At 42.0% G+C, this 16629-nt stretch overlaps 1 protein-coding gene across 4 annotated transcripts in view; it reads left to right on the forward strand.

Annotated features, from left to right (window-relative positions):
- LOC101472406 (plexin-A1) overlaps nucleotides 1-16629 on the forward strand; it is a 314386-nt gene that overhangs the window by 178667 nt on the left and 119090 nt on the right. For all 4 annotated transcript variants that reach the window (XM_004570017.4, XM_004570018.4, XM_076877989.1 and 1 more), the window contains exon 9: nucleotides 121-235. In XM_004570017.4, the coding sequence (XP_004570074.1) occupies nucleotides 121-235 (115 nt within the window). The remainder of the gene's footprint in view (nucleotides 1-120; nucleotides 236-16629) is intronic.

Genomic DNA, 16629 nt, shown 5'->3' on the forward strand with positions numbered 1-16629 from the left:
AGGAAACTCAAACTCCATTAAAGGACATTCAAGGATGTAGACACAAAAAGTCACGAGTGAAATAAATGCATAAATCATGGAAACCTCATCCTTTCTTTCTCCTGTTCTGGCTTGCTGCAGGTGCCTGTCCTGTGTCAACGGAAACTTCCCCTGCCACTGGTGCAAATATCGCCACATGTGCACACAGGATGCCAGCGACTGCTCCTTCCAGGAGGGACGAGTCAACACCTCAGAGGTACGGCTTTGAGCATGTGCACACACACAAGTGCTGCTGAGCACACGTAGTTACACATCCTCTATAAAAGACAGATTCAGAAGATGGCCTATCAATGCAACACATGGATACATTAATGAGTATCAATGGATTTGCATACGCACAAACACACACACACACAAGGAAGTGGTGGCATAGTAATGCCAAGGGTGCAGCTGTGGCCTGTATGCCATCTGAGTGTGTGTATATGAGTATATGAATGAGGGCTGCTGAGAGTGGCCCAGCAGCAGCTGTTGTACTCTAAGCAGCACTGGATTTATTCACTTATAAACAAGTCAGGGTGAATGGGTATGCAAATGGCAGAGCGCGCTAACGTCCCAAATGTTATTTGCATGAAAACCCTCATCTATCCATGAGCCGACTCGCTCTCGCAGTCCCCGTGTCTCTGTCAAGCTCCTCTAATTCTAACCGGCTCGCTCGCAAATGCAGAAATTCACTCTGACAAACACAAACACACAAAAAAAGAAACTTCAGTGCCTTCAGAAAGTTGTACTTAACACCCAGACACATTCGCTCTAACTTTGCCTCTATTTCAGGCAAAGAGTTTTGATGTGCACCCCTCCCCCCACACACACTCTTTTCCTCTCATTCTTGTTTGTAACCTTTTCCCTCTTTTTTTCTTCTTTCTTTGCTCGTTTCTTTACTCTGAGTAACTGCGTGCTGGAAGCAAGCATGCTCAGCCTTTTATTTGATCTCTCGCTCCTCTCTTCATCACTCTCTCCATCCTCTCATAAAGCCTCAGTTGTTGAAAGGATATCATATCAAAACTAAAACATTCAGCTGGGCGTGCGCAGCGTAGATGGGTATAATGCTCATTCACATATTTAGATATACACAGGTTTACACACCTGTTTGTTGTGTGAATTTTTCCCTGCATATTGGTGTGTCTTTAACTTAAGACAGTGAGGTAATCGTGTATTAGAATTTTAAGTGTATGAACGGTGCTGCAGTTTCAGGCATTTGGTGTGAGTGGAAAGGGAGACGGGGGTGTGGGTGCGGAGAGGATAACACTTGACTCCACACAGCCTGCCATCACAAGTTACGCCCTCCTGTAAATACCAGCCTGACATCCAACCTTATCTACTTCACAGAGCTACACCAATTCAGCTTTTATTTTTTCTTCTCTTCCTATTTTTTTTTCTTTTGATATACTCTTTTTTCCCTTTTTTTTTAATTCGGTGCAGGCATCGCCATGGTTACCAAGCCCTTTGAATGTCAGGAGGGGTTTGTTGAATTTTGATAGACACAAAAACACACATGCACACACATTTGTGCCAACCCCACATCCTGACATGGGTTTTTGTTGTCATTAACAGCACATAGAGTGCAGATACATCTTAGTTATTTTTATTGTGAGGGATGCATGTGTGCTGGTGTCCACTGTAAGGAAATCTTACCTAACCCTGTTAAATAAAACACTAGCAGCTAAATTTGCCAATTTTACAGTACGCCTATGCCTTCTTACTGCAGATGTTGACTTATATTACTATCACACAAGTGATAACGTTGGTTGGAGACCAGCACCGCCATGCACCCATCATGACTTGAGTGATGAACTTGCGATCTTGTTGCTTTTTAAAGGGTTGCTTGGAGGACCGAGGGAAGAGTCAGTCTGCTGTGAGTCTGCAACTGAATGTGGTCAAGTTGGCAATTTAAAATTACATTTAATCTTTGATCATGGCCTGCATTTGTATAGCGCTTTTCTAGTCCTTAAGGACCCCAAAGCGCTTCACACTACATTCAGTCATCCACCCATTCACACTCACATTCACACACTGGCGATGGCAAGCTACATTGTAGCCACAGCTGCCCTGGGGCGCACTGACAGAGGCGAGGCTGCCGGACACTGGCGCCACCGGGCCCTCTGACCAATCATGTTTAAACGTCAACAATGTCTTGCAATCTGTTACCATCTACATATGTAGAAATTCACATTAGCTACTTACATTCAGAGTCCAGCCAGAACCTCATAGATCTGAAACAGCAATTCCTCCACAAATAGTGACGTAGCTGCTGCAGGACAGTGTTTGCACTGCAAAATGACATAGGTGATCTTTAACCTTTCTTTTATATAGGAATATAGCCCGAATACCACCAGTTAGCAACCAGTTGAGTCGAGTTCCCTATTGCAAATTGATGCATTGCTCTCAGACTGACTCATCAGTCGCAGTCAATCAGTCAGACTGATTGATTGCAACATGTTGGCATTCTGTCTGTGTTTAGAAATGAGACAGGAGTCATTTGTAAACTTTGAGCAGTCAGTCTGAGAGTGATTGCAGTCAGTCTGAGTCGGACGTGATTATTTGGTGAGAGGCAACTTGTGCGGTCCCACTGCAATAAAACGTGGTTGACCAGACTACTAGCTATAAGTTGCCTAATGTGGAAAAAATTCATCGCGCTCATTGGGCAACCATTAGTTTTTACTGGTTGTGAGGAGCTTGCAGTCCTTAGCTATTAACTAGCTATCATTAGTCACATCCCTGACAATTAAAGTTTAAATGTGTCATACACGTATGTTTTAGTACCATGACTAAAGAGAGAAAAAATAGGTGAATAGATCGTAAAAGTTTAGAAAATGGTCAGTAAAGATTCACAAAGATGATACATTACTATGAAAAATCCTATATATTTAAATCAGTTTGTTACCACGTAGCCTTATGTTTCCTCTCTCTGGCTCTCTCTCGTGGATCGGTAACAATTTGAAGTAATGCATAGGCTCATTTGGGCCAACAGCGCCTTTTTTTTTCAGTCGTTAAGCGTTTATCTCTTCTAGCCACGATTTTGTTCCAATTTGCCAGTTCGTAGCCCCTGCTAAAAGCAATATTGCCCATCACCGCTGCCTGGAAAAGTTTCCCCCTGTGTCATTAGCAGTCAGTTGCCAAAGTGATTGAATTCACACTACACTGGTTATCTTCCCAAAGGCATTTGTCATATTTCTTGAGGCTGACTTGACTTCATATCTGATAAAAGTCATAGCATGTGTTATGTGAAGCTGCGGCATAGGTAAATCACACACGCGCACACACACACACACACACACACACAAAAATTCACATTCACAACAGATAACCACTAATGTATAATTTCCTTTAAAGTAAGTATAATTCTCTGCTGTCACTTCCTGGATTTGTAAATATATATAAATCAGCTGTGTTGTGACAGCAGATAAACAGAGAGGCACATTAGGGGCGACCAGGCAGAAAATTGCCAGAGTTGGAGAAACACTTGAGAAGGCCATCAACAGAAATGCATATAAACACAAACAATGAGAGAAACAAACACCAGTACAAACAAACACAGAGACAAACAAATTTGCTCTGCTCCGATGAATCCCAGCATCGGTCCGGTTGAGCCGACTGGGTCGACGCCGGGCCCCAGGGTTTAGGTTGAAATGACTTCATTTCAATTCAAGAAAACAGGAAAAATAAGACAATAATAAAAGATGAACATGGAAAAAATGTAATAGAAAAACAGGTTTGTTTGCATTTATTTTCCTGTCTACATGCTTGCCTTCTTATTCATTTACTGATTGCAATTCGCCCGCTTGTTAATTAAGCCATTCATTCATTTTGCATGTGCTTTTCACTCAGGACACTTCATGTCCCACAAATGAATTAATGCAGTACATGACTGGCAGCAAAGACAGAAAATAGCTGCCAAATAACATCCCCTGATGGGAGCTTTGACAGGAAGAGACTTATCTTTCTCTTGTGTGTGTGTGTAAAATGCTCCATGCAACAACAGTTTCATCCTTAGCCGTGACCCGAGGTACTCGTTATTGATTATACCTTTTTATTGGCTTTGTGGTGTTGGATTCGTCAGAAATGTGTGCAGTGCACGCACCACTGGGGTAACAAATGAGTAAACTCATATTGAACTTATAAAGGCACTTTTTTTTTAATGTCTAATCAGGCTGTTTTTGAATTTGCAAGTATTGTGGCCACGTGCAGCCTTATCATGTATGTTGGAAGGTTTTCATAATACATCGCACAATATACGCCGATCAGCATATCATTCTTACCACTGACAGGGAAACTGAATCAGACTGATTATCTCTTCATCATGACTCCTGTTAGTGGGTGGGGTATATTAGGAAGTAAGTGATCATTTTGTCCTCAAAGTTGATGAGTTTGAAGCAGGAAAAATGGGCTAGCGTAAGGATTTGAGCGAGTCGGACAAGAGCTAAATTGTGATGCTAGACGGCTGGAACAGAGCATGTGCAAAACTGCACCTCTTGTGAGCTGATAGCTACTGCAGTGGTCAGTATCTATCAAAAGGTGGGGAACCAGCCACAGGGTCGTGGGTGGGCGGTCGGATCCAGCAAACAAGCTGCTGTAGCTCATATTGATGATAAAGTTATGCTTGTCCTGACAGTTTTGCTAGAAAACATTGGGTCCTGCCATCTATGTGGATGTTAATTTATAACATACCACCAACCTAAGCATTATTGTATTCCCTGCTGGTTGTGGGGCTCTCTCAGCAGGATAATGCACCACAAAGCATCACCTCCTCGCAACTTCCATGACTTAAAGGATCTGTCCACAGCACCGTCAGAGGTATAGTGGACTCCATGCCTGATCCATTTAGTAAATAAACCACTATGCAGGGGATCTTTACACTCGTCTTCCTTTATATCTCACCAGTACCTTGAACACACGTCCACAACTGCAGACACTTACCTTTATTACCATGCAGTGTTTTGCTTTTTTTGTCCTCTCTCTTTTTGAAGGTGCCTGTGGTTTAGTTTTGGCGTGCAGGCTGTATGCCAAACTTTCCTTAGCCAAGATACCAAACCCAGAGTCGTTCCTGGTGTATTTTTCAGAGTGTGAGTACAAATGTTAGATAGAAAGCAGTTAGACATATAAAAAAACGCTTGTATGAATGAGTGAATGAGACAAGCTGTATAAGGTGCTGTAATAGGTGCTTTGGGTGCAAGTAGAGTAGAAAAGCACTATGTAAGAACCAGTCTGTTTATCATTATCTTGTTGTATTTATATGTATTTATATTTATATCTATTTTATAAGTCAAAAATCTACAGTTTTCACCGGGACAGTGATCCTGTCAAAACCTATGGTAATAAAAGGTAATGGTATGGTAATGGAAGATGACCCTAATATACGTGGGTTGGAGATGTTTTCTCTGCAGGGTGGAAAGGCTTACTCTCCCAGATGTGGTGAGAAGATTGGAAAGAGAAGAAGAACTCAAAGTAGACCCGCTGCTTCCCCCACACTGAAATGAAACAATCTAAGTAGTTCAGGCACTTGCAAAGGACGCCCCCTGGTTGCCTCCCTTTACAGCTCTGCCAGGTACAGCCAGCTGGGCACAAGATGCTGGAGGGATTCTGTCTTCCAGCTGACCTGGGAGTGTCTGTGGATTCCCCCAGGAGGAGCCAGAGGAAGTCTGAGCAACCAGGACATCTCTGTTCCACCTGCTACTGGAAATGTGAACCAGAGAACAAACACTTTGTGTAGCTTCTAGTCTATTTTAATTTAAGATGCTACCTGAGTGATGTCATGTGCTGCATCAGTCACTCTGTAACTGGAACTCACAACCTTTGCCTGTTCGTATATATTTTTTTCTTTTTCTTTCATCCCTTATCTCTCGTGTCTTCTCCTCTTCCTGGAAGCCTGACCGCCTTTAGCTTAGTGAAACACAGTAAGTCTACGATGCTTCGCTGTCTCCCAGGGGAGTGCACCAGTGGGGTTTTTTTTAGCCTGGTTGATAATTATTCACGAGTTGTTTTAGGCTCCAGATGTAGGAAAAGTTTATAGATATGTGGATCAGCGTTGGCCTTCGTGCCGGTAATGAGCAGATGCATCAACATGATGAGTGAATTGGTCAGATGGTCGAATGTTTCTGTCAAGTTTCCACGTTGCTGCAGAAAGCACACCAATAGGGATGAATGCATGAAGGTTCATATGGTGCATATAGCCATAAGCCAGCCGTTCTGTGCATGTATTCCCATAGCATTCCTGCATAAAAAATGCATCTCGGCAGCCATCTCCATACAAGTATCCCTCTTTGATCTCTAAGCTCTTTTCTCTTGTTCACCCACTCCCTCATTCCCTCAACAAGTCAATTAGCAGGATGCAGACACCCATCTCTTTTTGTCTCGCAGCTAAGGGTGTCACGGTTACAGCTGTCTTTCCTTTGTTTCTGCTTGCTCAAACTCAGGCTGGTGCACAGCTCTGAGCTGCCCAGCTCGAAGGTTCTGAAGCTGGCACTGAGTAAGCCTCCCTACTCCCTCTGGGTCTCTCTCTGGCTGAGGGGAGCTGCCTGCCACTGATAGACTCGACTCCGTGTGTGTGTGCGTGTGTGTGTGCGTGTAGAATTAGAATAGAATAGAATAGAATTCAACTTTATTGTCATTGCACATGCACAGGTACAGGGCAACGAAATGCAGTTTGCATCCATCCAGAAGTGCTTTAGTGATATAGATATATTACAATATATATTAGCAATAATATAGATATGTGAGTATATTACAGAAATGGGTCTATTATGGTATGTTATAATGTACACGGTATGAAGTATGTTGTGAATATTCTATAACTGTGTGCGTGTGCGTGTGTGTGTACATGTACACATGTGTTAATTATTCAAAGTGTATTAAAGCTTAAAGATGCATCTCCAGATGCCTCTCTGATCGGTGGCGTGTTTAATGGAGAGAGACAGATGAGATGAGAAGCGAAAGGTGGAGCATCCACAATAAAACATAAGTGGGGGAGTGTTGCTGTGGCCTAGTTGTGAGAAAGGAAGATGCTTTCTAATCCAACCAAGCACCACATTTAAGAAATTATGTGCACACTTGACAAAAAATGCAAACTAAAACTACTCCTGAAATTATGAATTTACCCTCCTTAGTGCTAGATTCTATTAGCCTGTTCACAGCACATACTAGTTATTGCATATAAATGGAATACACTGCTTCTGGCCATGCCTCTGAAAGCTGTGTGAGGATGTCCCTCAAGCATAAGTGAACTAAACAGAATATGAAAGAAAGAGAAATCCTCAAAATATGGACTGATGTAGAAGAAGAGGTCAGAAGTTAGACTGAGATTCACTTTTAATTAGGTTGTTATGGTATTTGCTCGTTTTAACTGTCTTGATATGCCTGAAAAATGACAGATTGGAAATCCCATTTGTCCATATTGCTCAAGGCGAAACTGTCGACAAGCTTGTGGGATTTTGGGCTGTTTTTCGGTTGGGTTGCAAAAGGCAAAAAGACGGACAGTGGAAGTGGAAGGTTAAAGATATGCACAGGGAAGGTAAATGAAAAAGACACAAATGGCGGACGTTGCTGAAGGAGCAGCATTAGCATTCGATGAAAGGACGAGAAACACAGTGGAGTGGGAGCAGGACGACGCGAGAGATGCTTAACCATTCAGGAGATGAAAGGATACGTGAGGGTCGTGACACCACCCATGGCTTGTGTCTCCTTAGTATCTACTCAATAATTCTATGTCATTTATCTCTCTGGCCTACTTTAATCTTTGCTTGAAGCTGGGCTGCTTAAAATGACTTGATTGAGTTAGAACTTTACAGCGTTTGCTTACGTTCGTCTTCAAAGCTTGAGCGGGAAATGCTGAGATGTCACTGATTAAGTCACGGAGGATTCATAGCTACTTAGGCACATGTCTGACGTCTGCTCATGGTTTTTCTCGAGTTAAATTTTGTATTTTTGTTTAATGAACTAAGCCTGACAAATCCACAGGGGTACCAAGCGAGAGAAGTAGATAAACAGTTTGCAGCACTCATTTATTTTGCAGTCCAAACCAAACTGAACTGCTTTCCTGTGTTATTTTTTTTTCTCATCTGACCTCACTACTCCTTCATGCCAAAGGCTTAATGAACCTCACTCCACTATTGTTTTGAAGGCACCCGAGTAATCACATGTGCGAAATTGGTTGTGAAAGAATTTTGACAGTGCCCACTCTCAGTGGGTAAATTTAATGGCCATCAGACTGTTGAATGGTGCAATGAGGAGTAGAAAGAGAGCAATTAACAGGGGTATCGCTACTCTTCAGTCCCATTATTCTATACTAACCGACGTTTTTAGCTATGAGCAAAAAAAAAAGATTCTTTTAAAACATTCTTCAAAATGAGGCTTTAGCCTAGGGGAGCCACATGTTTAATGTAGAAGCAGTCCAGTTTACAGCAGGTAGCCTGTGGTTATATTGATTTCACCTTTGACAGATCTGCCAAAGTGGACCAAACATAGTCCAAAGAAACTTGATTCAGCTCAGTTTTATTTATATAGCACCAAATCACAGCAATAGTCACCTCAAGGCTCTCTCTGCTGAATCACACTTCTTATTAATCTCTGGCTCTCTTCCACAGCATGGCTTTTGTCCTGTCTTCCTTCTCTCGCCCCAACCGGTCGCAGCAGATGGCCCCGCCACTCCCTGAGCCTGGTTATGCTGGAGGTTTCATCCTGTTAAAAGGGAGTTTTTCCTTCCCAGTGTCGCCAAAGTGCTTGCTCATATAATTGTTGGTTTTTGTCTCTGTATGTATTATTGTAGGATCTACCTTACAATATAAAGCGCCTTGAGGTGACTGTTGTGATTTAGTGCTATATAAATAAAACTGAATTGAATTGAATTGGCACTTCATATTGTACAATGATACAGATAGTCGAAGGAGCTTGCAAAGAAAAGCGTCTGGACTTCTTTAAGTTACTTGAAGTCCAGACGCTTTTCTTTGCAAGCTCCTTCGACTACGATGACCTAGATGACTGAGAACCTTCACAGACAATGATACAGATAAAACCCCAACAATCGGATGACCCCCTTTGAGCAAGCACTTTGTAACAGTGGAAAGGAAAAACTCCCTTTTAACAGGAAGAAACCTCTGGCAGAACAAGGCTCAGGCAGGGACAGCCATCTGCTGTGATTGGTTTAGGGTGAAGGGTCTGTGGAAGAGAGCCAGAGATGAATAATAACTAAAGATTAAATGCAGAGTGCTGTGTAAACACATAATGTATGAAAAGAAGTGAGTGAAGAAGAAACGGAGTGCATCATGGGAAGTCCCCAGTAGTCGAAGGCTCTGCTTCCCATTCTACTCTTAAATACTCTAGGAACCACAAGCAGAGCAATGTGCTTTATTTGGGTGATACAGTACTGTGAGGTCTTCATCATTCACTAAAAAACCTCTGATGAACACATTCTTGGTCTTGAATGGTAATGCTAATCACACCCAAGGGCACTCAAGTTCAACCAGTTCAGAGCAGTCTGTCTTTTAATCTTGTAAGATGGATGTAAGGTTCTGCTGTGGTGTGTCGCATTGTGCAGCAAAACTACACGGGATTTGCTGTTAGGACCTGCTGTTAGTGTCTGACTGCAGGTTTCCCTTGAGGTGAGAAGAGAGAGGTAATAAGTTGGTTTGATTAAAGGTAAAGGGGGTAATACAGCTGGATTTCGGGTTTTTGGTGGGAAAGTAAAATTAGGAAATTCCTCATTGATGGAGCCGTAATGAACCCAAGGTGTGACTTATGTTCATGCATTTAATTTAAGTATCTGCATTTCACTTCATAACAGTGAAGTCGATCTCTTTCTTTTTACCTCTTCCCGTACATGCCCCCATATCCCCTGTAGTAAAGGGCTGCGAGTGGGTGGACACACCAAAAGGCTTCCAACACAGTTCAAAGTGTCTTTTATTGAACAGAAGAGCTCCTAGACTGGTGCGATGGAGTGCCTGCCCTCCTTCCACCTGAGACTACGTATGAGGAACTTGGTTCATTTGAGCAAAATAGATGAAAAGTTTTCCTGTTGAAATGAAGCACAGGGGGATGAGTCGCAAATCCAGAATAAAAGATGAAACGGGTCTGGCAAAGAGGAGCGATCGCTTTTAAAACTTTTTCTGGCCCCAGTGAATTTGCATACGAGATACCGCAGTATCTTTTGTTGCGAAGTTTGCTGCGTTGTCTATTGCTCGACTCGGGACCTTGGGGGACCTGAGAAACGCATTCCCTCGTCCAAAGACTAGTGGAGGAAATCAACTCTCAGGAAGGTTTGCATCACGGGCTTTTCTGGTGACCTTGAAAGGTTTGGATGATTCTCAGATGGGTCACAGAAATCACTTATTATTCACTGGGTCACAGTCTAAAAAAAGGGGTTGTAAGTCAGTTTTTGGTTGGTTCCCACATGGCATGGAGCACTTTGTCATTTTCTTTTCACAAGATGAAACAAAATTCATCAAATTTTGATCCTGAGGGCTAAGAGAGAGAGACAGCGAGGGAGAGAGAACACAAGGCTGTACTTAGTGAGGCCATCCTGATCACTTCTTGTTATCTGTCATGTATCCACTGTGTCACCCACACACACACACACACACACACACACACGCAAACACTCAAACAGAGAGTGTGTGGGTCTTTTTTTTACAGGCTCCTATTGATCCACTAGCTGATGCTTATCATCTACATCCTCCTCTTTGACCATCCGGACTTGATAGCATCCTGATAGACACACAATCACACTTGGTCATCAGAGATAGCACACAGGACACTGCTATTCTAATGGAGACATGTGAGGAAGAGCCTTGTGCAGTTACTGGGGTAGAGCTCTTTTACAAGCAAACTCAGTATGCTGCAAAATCTGCAGCTTGTTTTTTGTTTTCTGAAGAAAAAAAACAAGCTGGAGTTTAAAAAATGATATGTGTACATATATATATATGAATACAGAGGCACCAATCATGGCAGCAGAGGAACAAGCTCTAAGCAGATCCATAGAGGCTGCTGTCTACCACACGAGGCCAGACCCCAGGTGTAGGCTGTGCAAAGATGCCCCGAGACAGTCCAGCACAAAAACAATACAGTGGCTTGCAAAAGTATTCGGCCCCCTTGAACTTTTCCACATTTTGTCACATTACAGCCACAAACATGAATCAATTTTATTGGAATTCCACGTGAAAGGCCAACACAAAGTGGTGTACACGTGAGAAGTGGAATGAAAATCATACATGATTCCGAATATTTTTTACAAATAAATAAGTGAAAAGTGTGCGTAATTATTCTTAATTATCGTAATTATCCCATTCTTCTTTGCAAAACAGCTCCAGCTCAGTCAGATTAGATGGACAGCATTTCTGAACAGCAGTTTTCAGATCTTGCCACAGATTCTCGATTGGATTTAGATCTGACTGGGCCGTTCTAACACATGGATATGTTTTGTTTTAAACCATTCCATTGTTGCCCTGGCTTTATGTTTAGGGTCGTTGTCCTGCTGGAAGGTGAACCTCCGCCCCAGTCTCAAGTCTTTTGCAGACTCCAAGAGGTTTTCTTCCAAGACTGCCCTGTATTTGGCTCCATCCATCTTCCCATCAACTCTGACCAGCTTCCCTGTCCCTGCTGAAGAGAAGCACCCCCAGAGCATGATGCACCATATTTGACAGTGGGGATGGTGTGTTCAGAGTGATGTGCAGTGTTAGTTTTCTGCCACACAGCGTTTTGCATTTTGGCCAAAAAGTTCCATTTTGGTCTCATCTGACCAGAGCACCTTCTCCCACATGTTTGCTGTGTCCCCCACATGGCTTGTGGCAAACTGCAAACGGGACTTTTTATGGTTTGCTGTTAACAATGGCTTTCTTCTTGCCACTCTTCCATAAAGGCCAACTTTGTGCAGTGCACGACTAATAGTTGTCCTATGGACAGATTCCCCCACCTGAGCTGTAGATCTCTGCAGCTCGTCCAGAGTCACCATGGGCCTCTTGGCTGCATTTCTGATCAGCGCTCTCCTTGTTCGGCCTGTGAGTTTAGGTGGACGGCCTTGTCTTGGTAGGTTTACAGTTGTGCCATACTCCTTCCATTTCTGAATGTGCTCCGTGGGATGTTCAAGGCTTGAGAAATCTTGTAGCCTAAGCCTGCTTTAAATTTCTCAATAACTTTATTCCTGACCTGTCTGGTGTCTAAATCCAATCGAGAATCTGTGGCAAGATCTGACAACTGCTGTTCACAAACGCTGTCCATCTAATCTGACTGAGCTGGAGCTGTTTTGCAAAGAAGAATGAGCAAGGATTTCAGTCTCTAGATGTGCAAAGCTGGTAGAGACAGACCCTAAAAGACTAGCAGCTGTAATTGCAGCAAAAGGTGGTTATACAAAGTATTGACTCAGGGGGCTGAATAATTACGCACACCCCACTTTGCAGTTATTTATTTGTAAAACATGTTTGGAATCATGTATGATTTTCATTCCACTTCTCACGTGTGCACCACTTTGTGTTGGCCTTTCATGTGGAATTCCAATAAAATTGATTCATGTTTGTGGCTGTAATGTGACAAAATGTGGAAAAGTTCAAGGGGGCCGAATACTTTTGCAAGCCACTGTATAACCAAGCGGCTGGTGTAGTATATAGGAATATCTGTAAATGGTAAATGAACTGGTTCTTATGTAGCCGAGCATTCAGAGCACTTTATGCAACTTGCCTTATTCACCCATTCACACATGAACTTGGATGAACTTGACTAAAACTATTTGCAAACCTTCAAAAGTTTATGTGTGAGTGATTGCAGTCAAACCAAGTTGGACCACAACTGTTTGGAGAAAGGTTGCCTCCCACCAGGTGACCTGTGCACACTCAAACTCTTGGCAACTACTTTTATACAAAAAAAAAAACTCCATACAGTCTCCAGCAACCACTTATTTAATAATCTCAAGGAAGTTCCTGCCCTACTTCTTCTCTAGTGTGACTTATAAGGGATAATAATCACTAGGTGTTACAACGATATAATAGACTAATAAGATTATTTGTGTTTTGCTGCTTCTTTCTTCTTAACGACAGCTTCCTGATGCTTCCTGCCAGGTTAGCACAAGTTAATGCGAGCTTCAGTAGCTGCACACTCTTGCCTGCGTCCTTTCCAGGGAAACAACTATTGTTTGGAACAGCAGAGCAAGAAGTGGTTCTGTTAGGGTTAAGGTGACTAGTGACAAGGAAGTGCAGTGCAAAAAAAAAGAAACATCATCTTCAAAATTAATTAGCCAAATATTTCCCAGATACCACTGCTGAATAAAGCAGACAGTAAAAGTCCAAGTGTTACATTGCTGAAAAATGCAGGTGCTGCACATATCAGAATACACACTAAATCAAATTGCCTGCTCCATCTGCACAGCATACGTTATTATTCTGGAGTGACAAAGCCCATGAATGGTATTGTAGAGCAGCTGTGCTGATAGATGTGTCCATAGATATCACTTTGTTTCTGGCCTTTGTTTCACCTTCGTCTTTGGTTTTTTACAAAAGAAGAGCTTCAGCATTCTGTGCACATGTGGCCTCAGGTTGTCTTAGTATATCGTGTGCTCTATGAATACATTTTGATCTGTCTTTTTGATAGAGATACATTAAAAAAAGCTTTGTTAATAGTGAGAAAGTGGCAGTTTCAAAATGAGGCCTCATGAACTGTTTGTGCATCTGTGGGATAGAAAAAGATCTGTTGAGATTACAAACAGGATCCATTGCACAGCTGGTGAGCAAGTGTGTTACTTTGTGTTACTCTCTAAGGACTTAACTATATTGGAGTCTAAAACTGAGACATTGCTCAACAGATGACTCTTCCTCTCCCTCCCCTGGGACATGCGGTCATCATATCAGGTCCGTTTTCTTTCTTTCCGTATGTGTGTGTAAGAGCGCTGGTCGATGGGGTCTCGCCCCTTCCTTTCTGAAATGGTTCATTGGACTGTAACGCTAATCCGCTGGGACCCTCTACACCACGATGACCCCCTCCCAACACTCACACACATAGACAAACACACGGGCTCCCTCATCCATCATACTCGGTGGCTGTCTGCGCCTCCGAGAGGTGACCTCATTGGTGACAGCCAGCAGCCAATCGGGGCTCTCGCCTCATCTCTGACATCACTGTAGATGTTTCCATCCTGATAAAACCAATTAGAAGTGAGGAAAAAAAGAAAGTTTACGAAATACACTATATTGTTAGGGCTGAATATAGTAAAACAAATATCACCTTTATTACGGGTTTCATCCCTTCTTTGTTCTTTTAGTTTTACTGTTTCTAAAGCAACAGGGTAATTAAACATTATAAATACGTGCTTGGTGTTTCTCATTCTTCTCTGTATCCACATCACCGTGTTTGTTTTGGGAGCCTGCGCAATCTTCTAAGTGTTTCATCCTTAAGACATCTTACCCCAGCAGCCAATGAGGAGTGCGAGAGACAGATCGAGGATAACAGAGTATATAGAGAACGAGCAAAGGAAGGCTGCGGAGAAGAGGAAAAGTCAATAGGAAAATGCAGCGAAGCATCGTAGACAGCCGGAGTTCATGACTGCAGGCATCATCGTGTTTCAATAAACCACAGAGCAGGTAGAAAGTGGCGGGTGGGTGGATCAGTTCCTTGGAAGATATCAGGAGCAGAAGAGGAAAGTGAGGTTGAAAGAGACTAGGAGACAACAGTGGGGTTGGGATTGAAAGAGAAAATGATGTGTGACTAAGCCACTGGGAAATAAACACGACCTTGGATAAAACAAGTGCATCTAAACCCTCGTGGCTTTAATTATACAGGGCCTAGAGCTAAATCCCAAGAAACAATGGTGATATCTTAAGACTCTGCAGAATCTATAGTTCCAACTCAGACCAAAACTACGAATATTTTCTGTATTTTATGCATTTACACTCGTTACACCAGGTAAGTTGTGGGGTTTTCTGTATGTTCATTATTCTTAAGCACGATTTCTAAAGAACGCGTTCAGGGATTTTATTCAAATTTAGCACAAACAGTCACATTGACTGGAGTAGAATTTAGTGGTCAAAGGTCAAGGTCATTTGACCACCAAATTGGTCGATTCTACATTGATTGAAGTTTTAGTATTTCCTCTCAAATGACAGATCACCACATATCTTATTTGGCTTATGTCAGCCTTACCTGCCTTCTCATGCTCTGTGATCACACTGCATGAATCTGTCTCTAAGCTCTTTAGCATTTGCTAATTATACACCTTTTTAGTTTGCAGGCTAATACTTTGCAGTCTTTGCACATTTTTAAAGTTTTAAAATGTTTACATTACGTGTAAAAAGATCTGGTTTAGTAACACTTTTTAATAAGGATTATTAATAAATTGTAACTTGGTAGTTGATTAAACTTTGCTTAATAGTTTTAGAGTCAACAGTTAATTAATAAAGCTGTGAACATGGTTTGTCCTTGTTTGTCCTTAGTTTGCAGGCTAACACTTTGCAGTCTTTGCACAATTTAAAAGTTTTAAAATGTTGCTATTTTTCATTGCAGTTTAATTGAAAGTGTTTGTGGAAGTTGTTAATTTTCTACTTAATGGATAAATATATTATGTGTGACTAAGTATAGTATGTTGACATATGCATTTTGTGAAGTGTGTCTCTTGTCCAGCTTCCTTCTCTTCACCCCTCAACCAATCACAGTAGATGACCGGTTCAGGGAGGAGGGGTTTCTTCCTGTTAAAAGGGAGTTTTTCCTTCCTACTGTTGCCAAGTGCTTGCTCAAAATGGGTCGTTTGATTGTTGGAGTTTTCTTCGGATTTGGGTCTTTGCCTTAAAATATAAAGCACCTTGAGGCATCTGTTGGAGTGAGTTGGTGTTATGTGAATAAAATTGATGGACTGAATTGAATCAAAGTACGTTGAGACAATCTTACTTTAGTTTGGACTATATAACTGAACTGAGTTATAACAACATGACAGTTCCCGGACTGTTATAGCTTTCTAATTCTCATGGAAATGTTTATTGATGGCTCTCCTTTATTCATGATTTTCAGCCACGATTTTTTTTATCTTGAATGCCGAAATAAACTGTGCTAAAATGATGGCAGACATTAATATCGTCATTATTTACAGCAGTACGTTTGCTGCTGTGGCAGTAAAATGTAGGCAGTGATGTCATTGGTGGCTTTTGTCCTTTAATAAGGACAAATTTCAACTTCTGCTAGTTTTTATCTATATACATCCTCCCATATGTCTACCTGTTAAATCAAATATATTTAAAAACTTGGTTAATGTTCTTCCTAAAATAAGTTTTGCAACTTAAAAAAAAAAAGGTTAAAGTCTGTGGGCCTACAGATGCAGCTGACAGAGACGTAATAGAGATTTCACACTGTTGATATGGAAGAGGAACTCAGATTAATTTCTTTCTGAAGGCTTACCTTCCCACCTTTGATCACAGTATCTGTGTATTTGGCCCCAAGGCTACTGTAAAACACTCCACGGGCCGAAGCACTAGCTTACTGAACAGAGCCAGAGGGCAAGATTTAGCTTTGGATCAGTTTGTGCGTGCGTGTGAGAGAGTGAGTGAGATGATAAATGTGTGTGTATGTGTGTATTTAGTGCATATTCATCTAGATGTAACGCAGCCTGTGTCTCTGTGTGTCTGTATTACCAGT

This window comes from Maylandia zebra, linkage group LG20 (assembly GCF_041146795.1).
Source record: "Maylandia zebra isolate NMK-2024a linkage group LG20, Mzebra_GT3a, whole genome shotgun sequence".
NCBI lineage: Eukaryota > Metazoa > Chordata > Actinopteri > Cichliformes > Cichlidae > Maylandia > Maylandia zebra.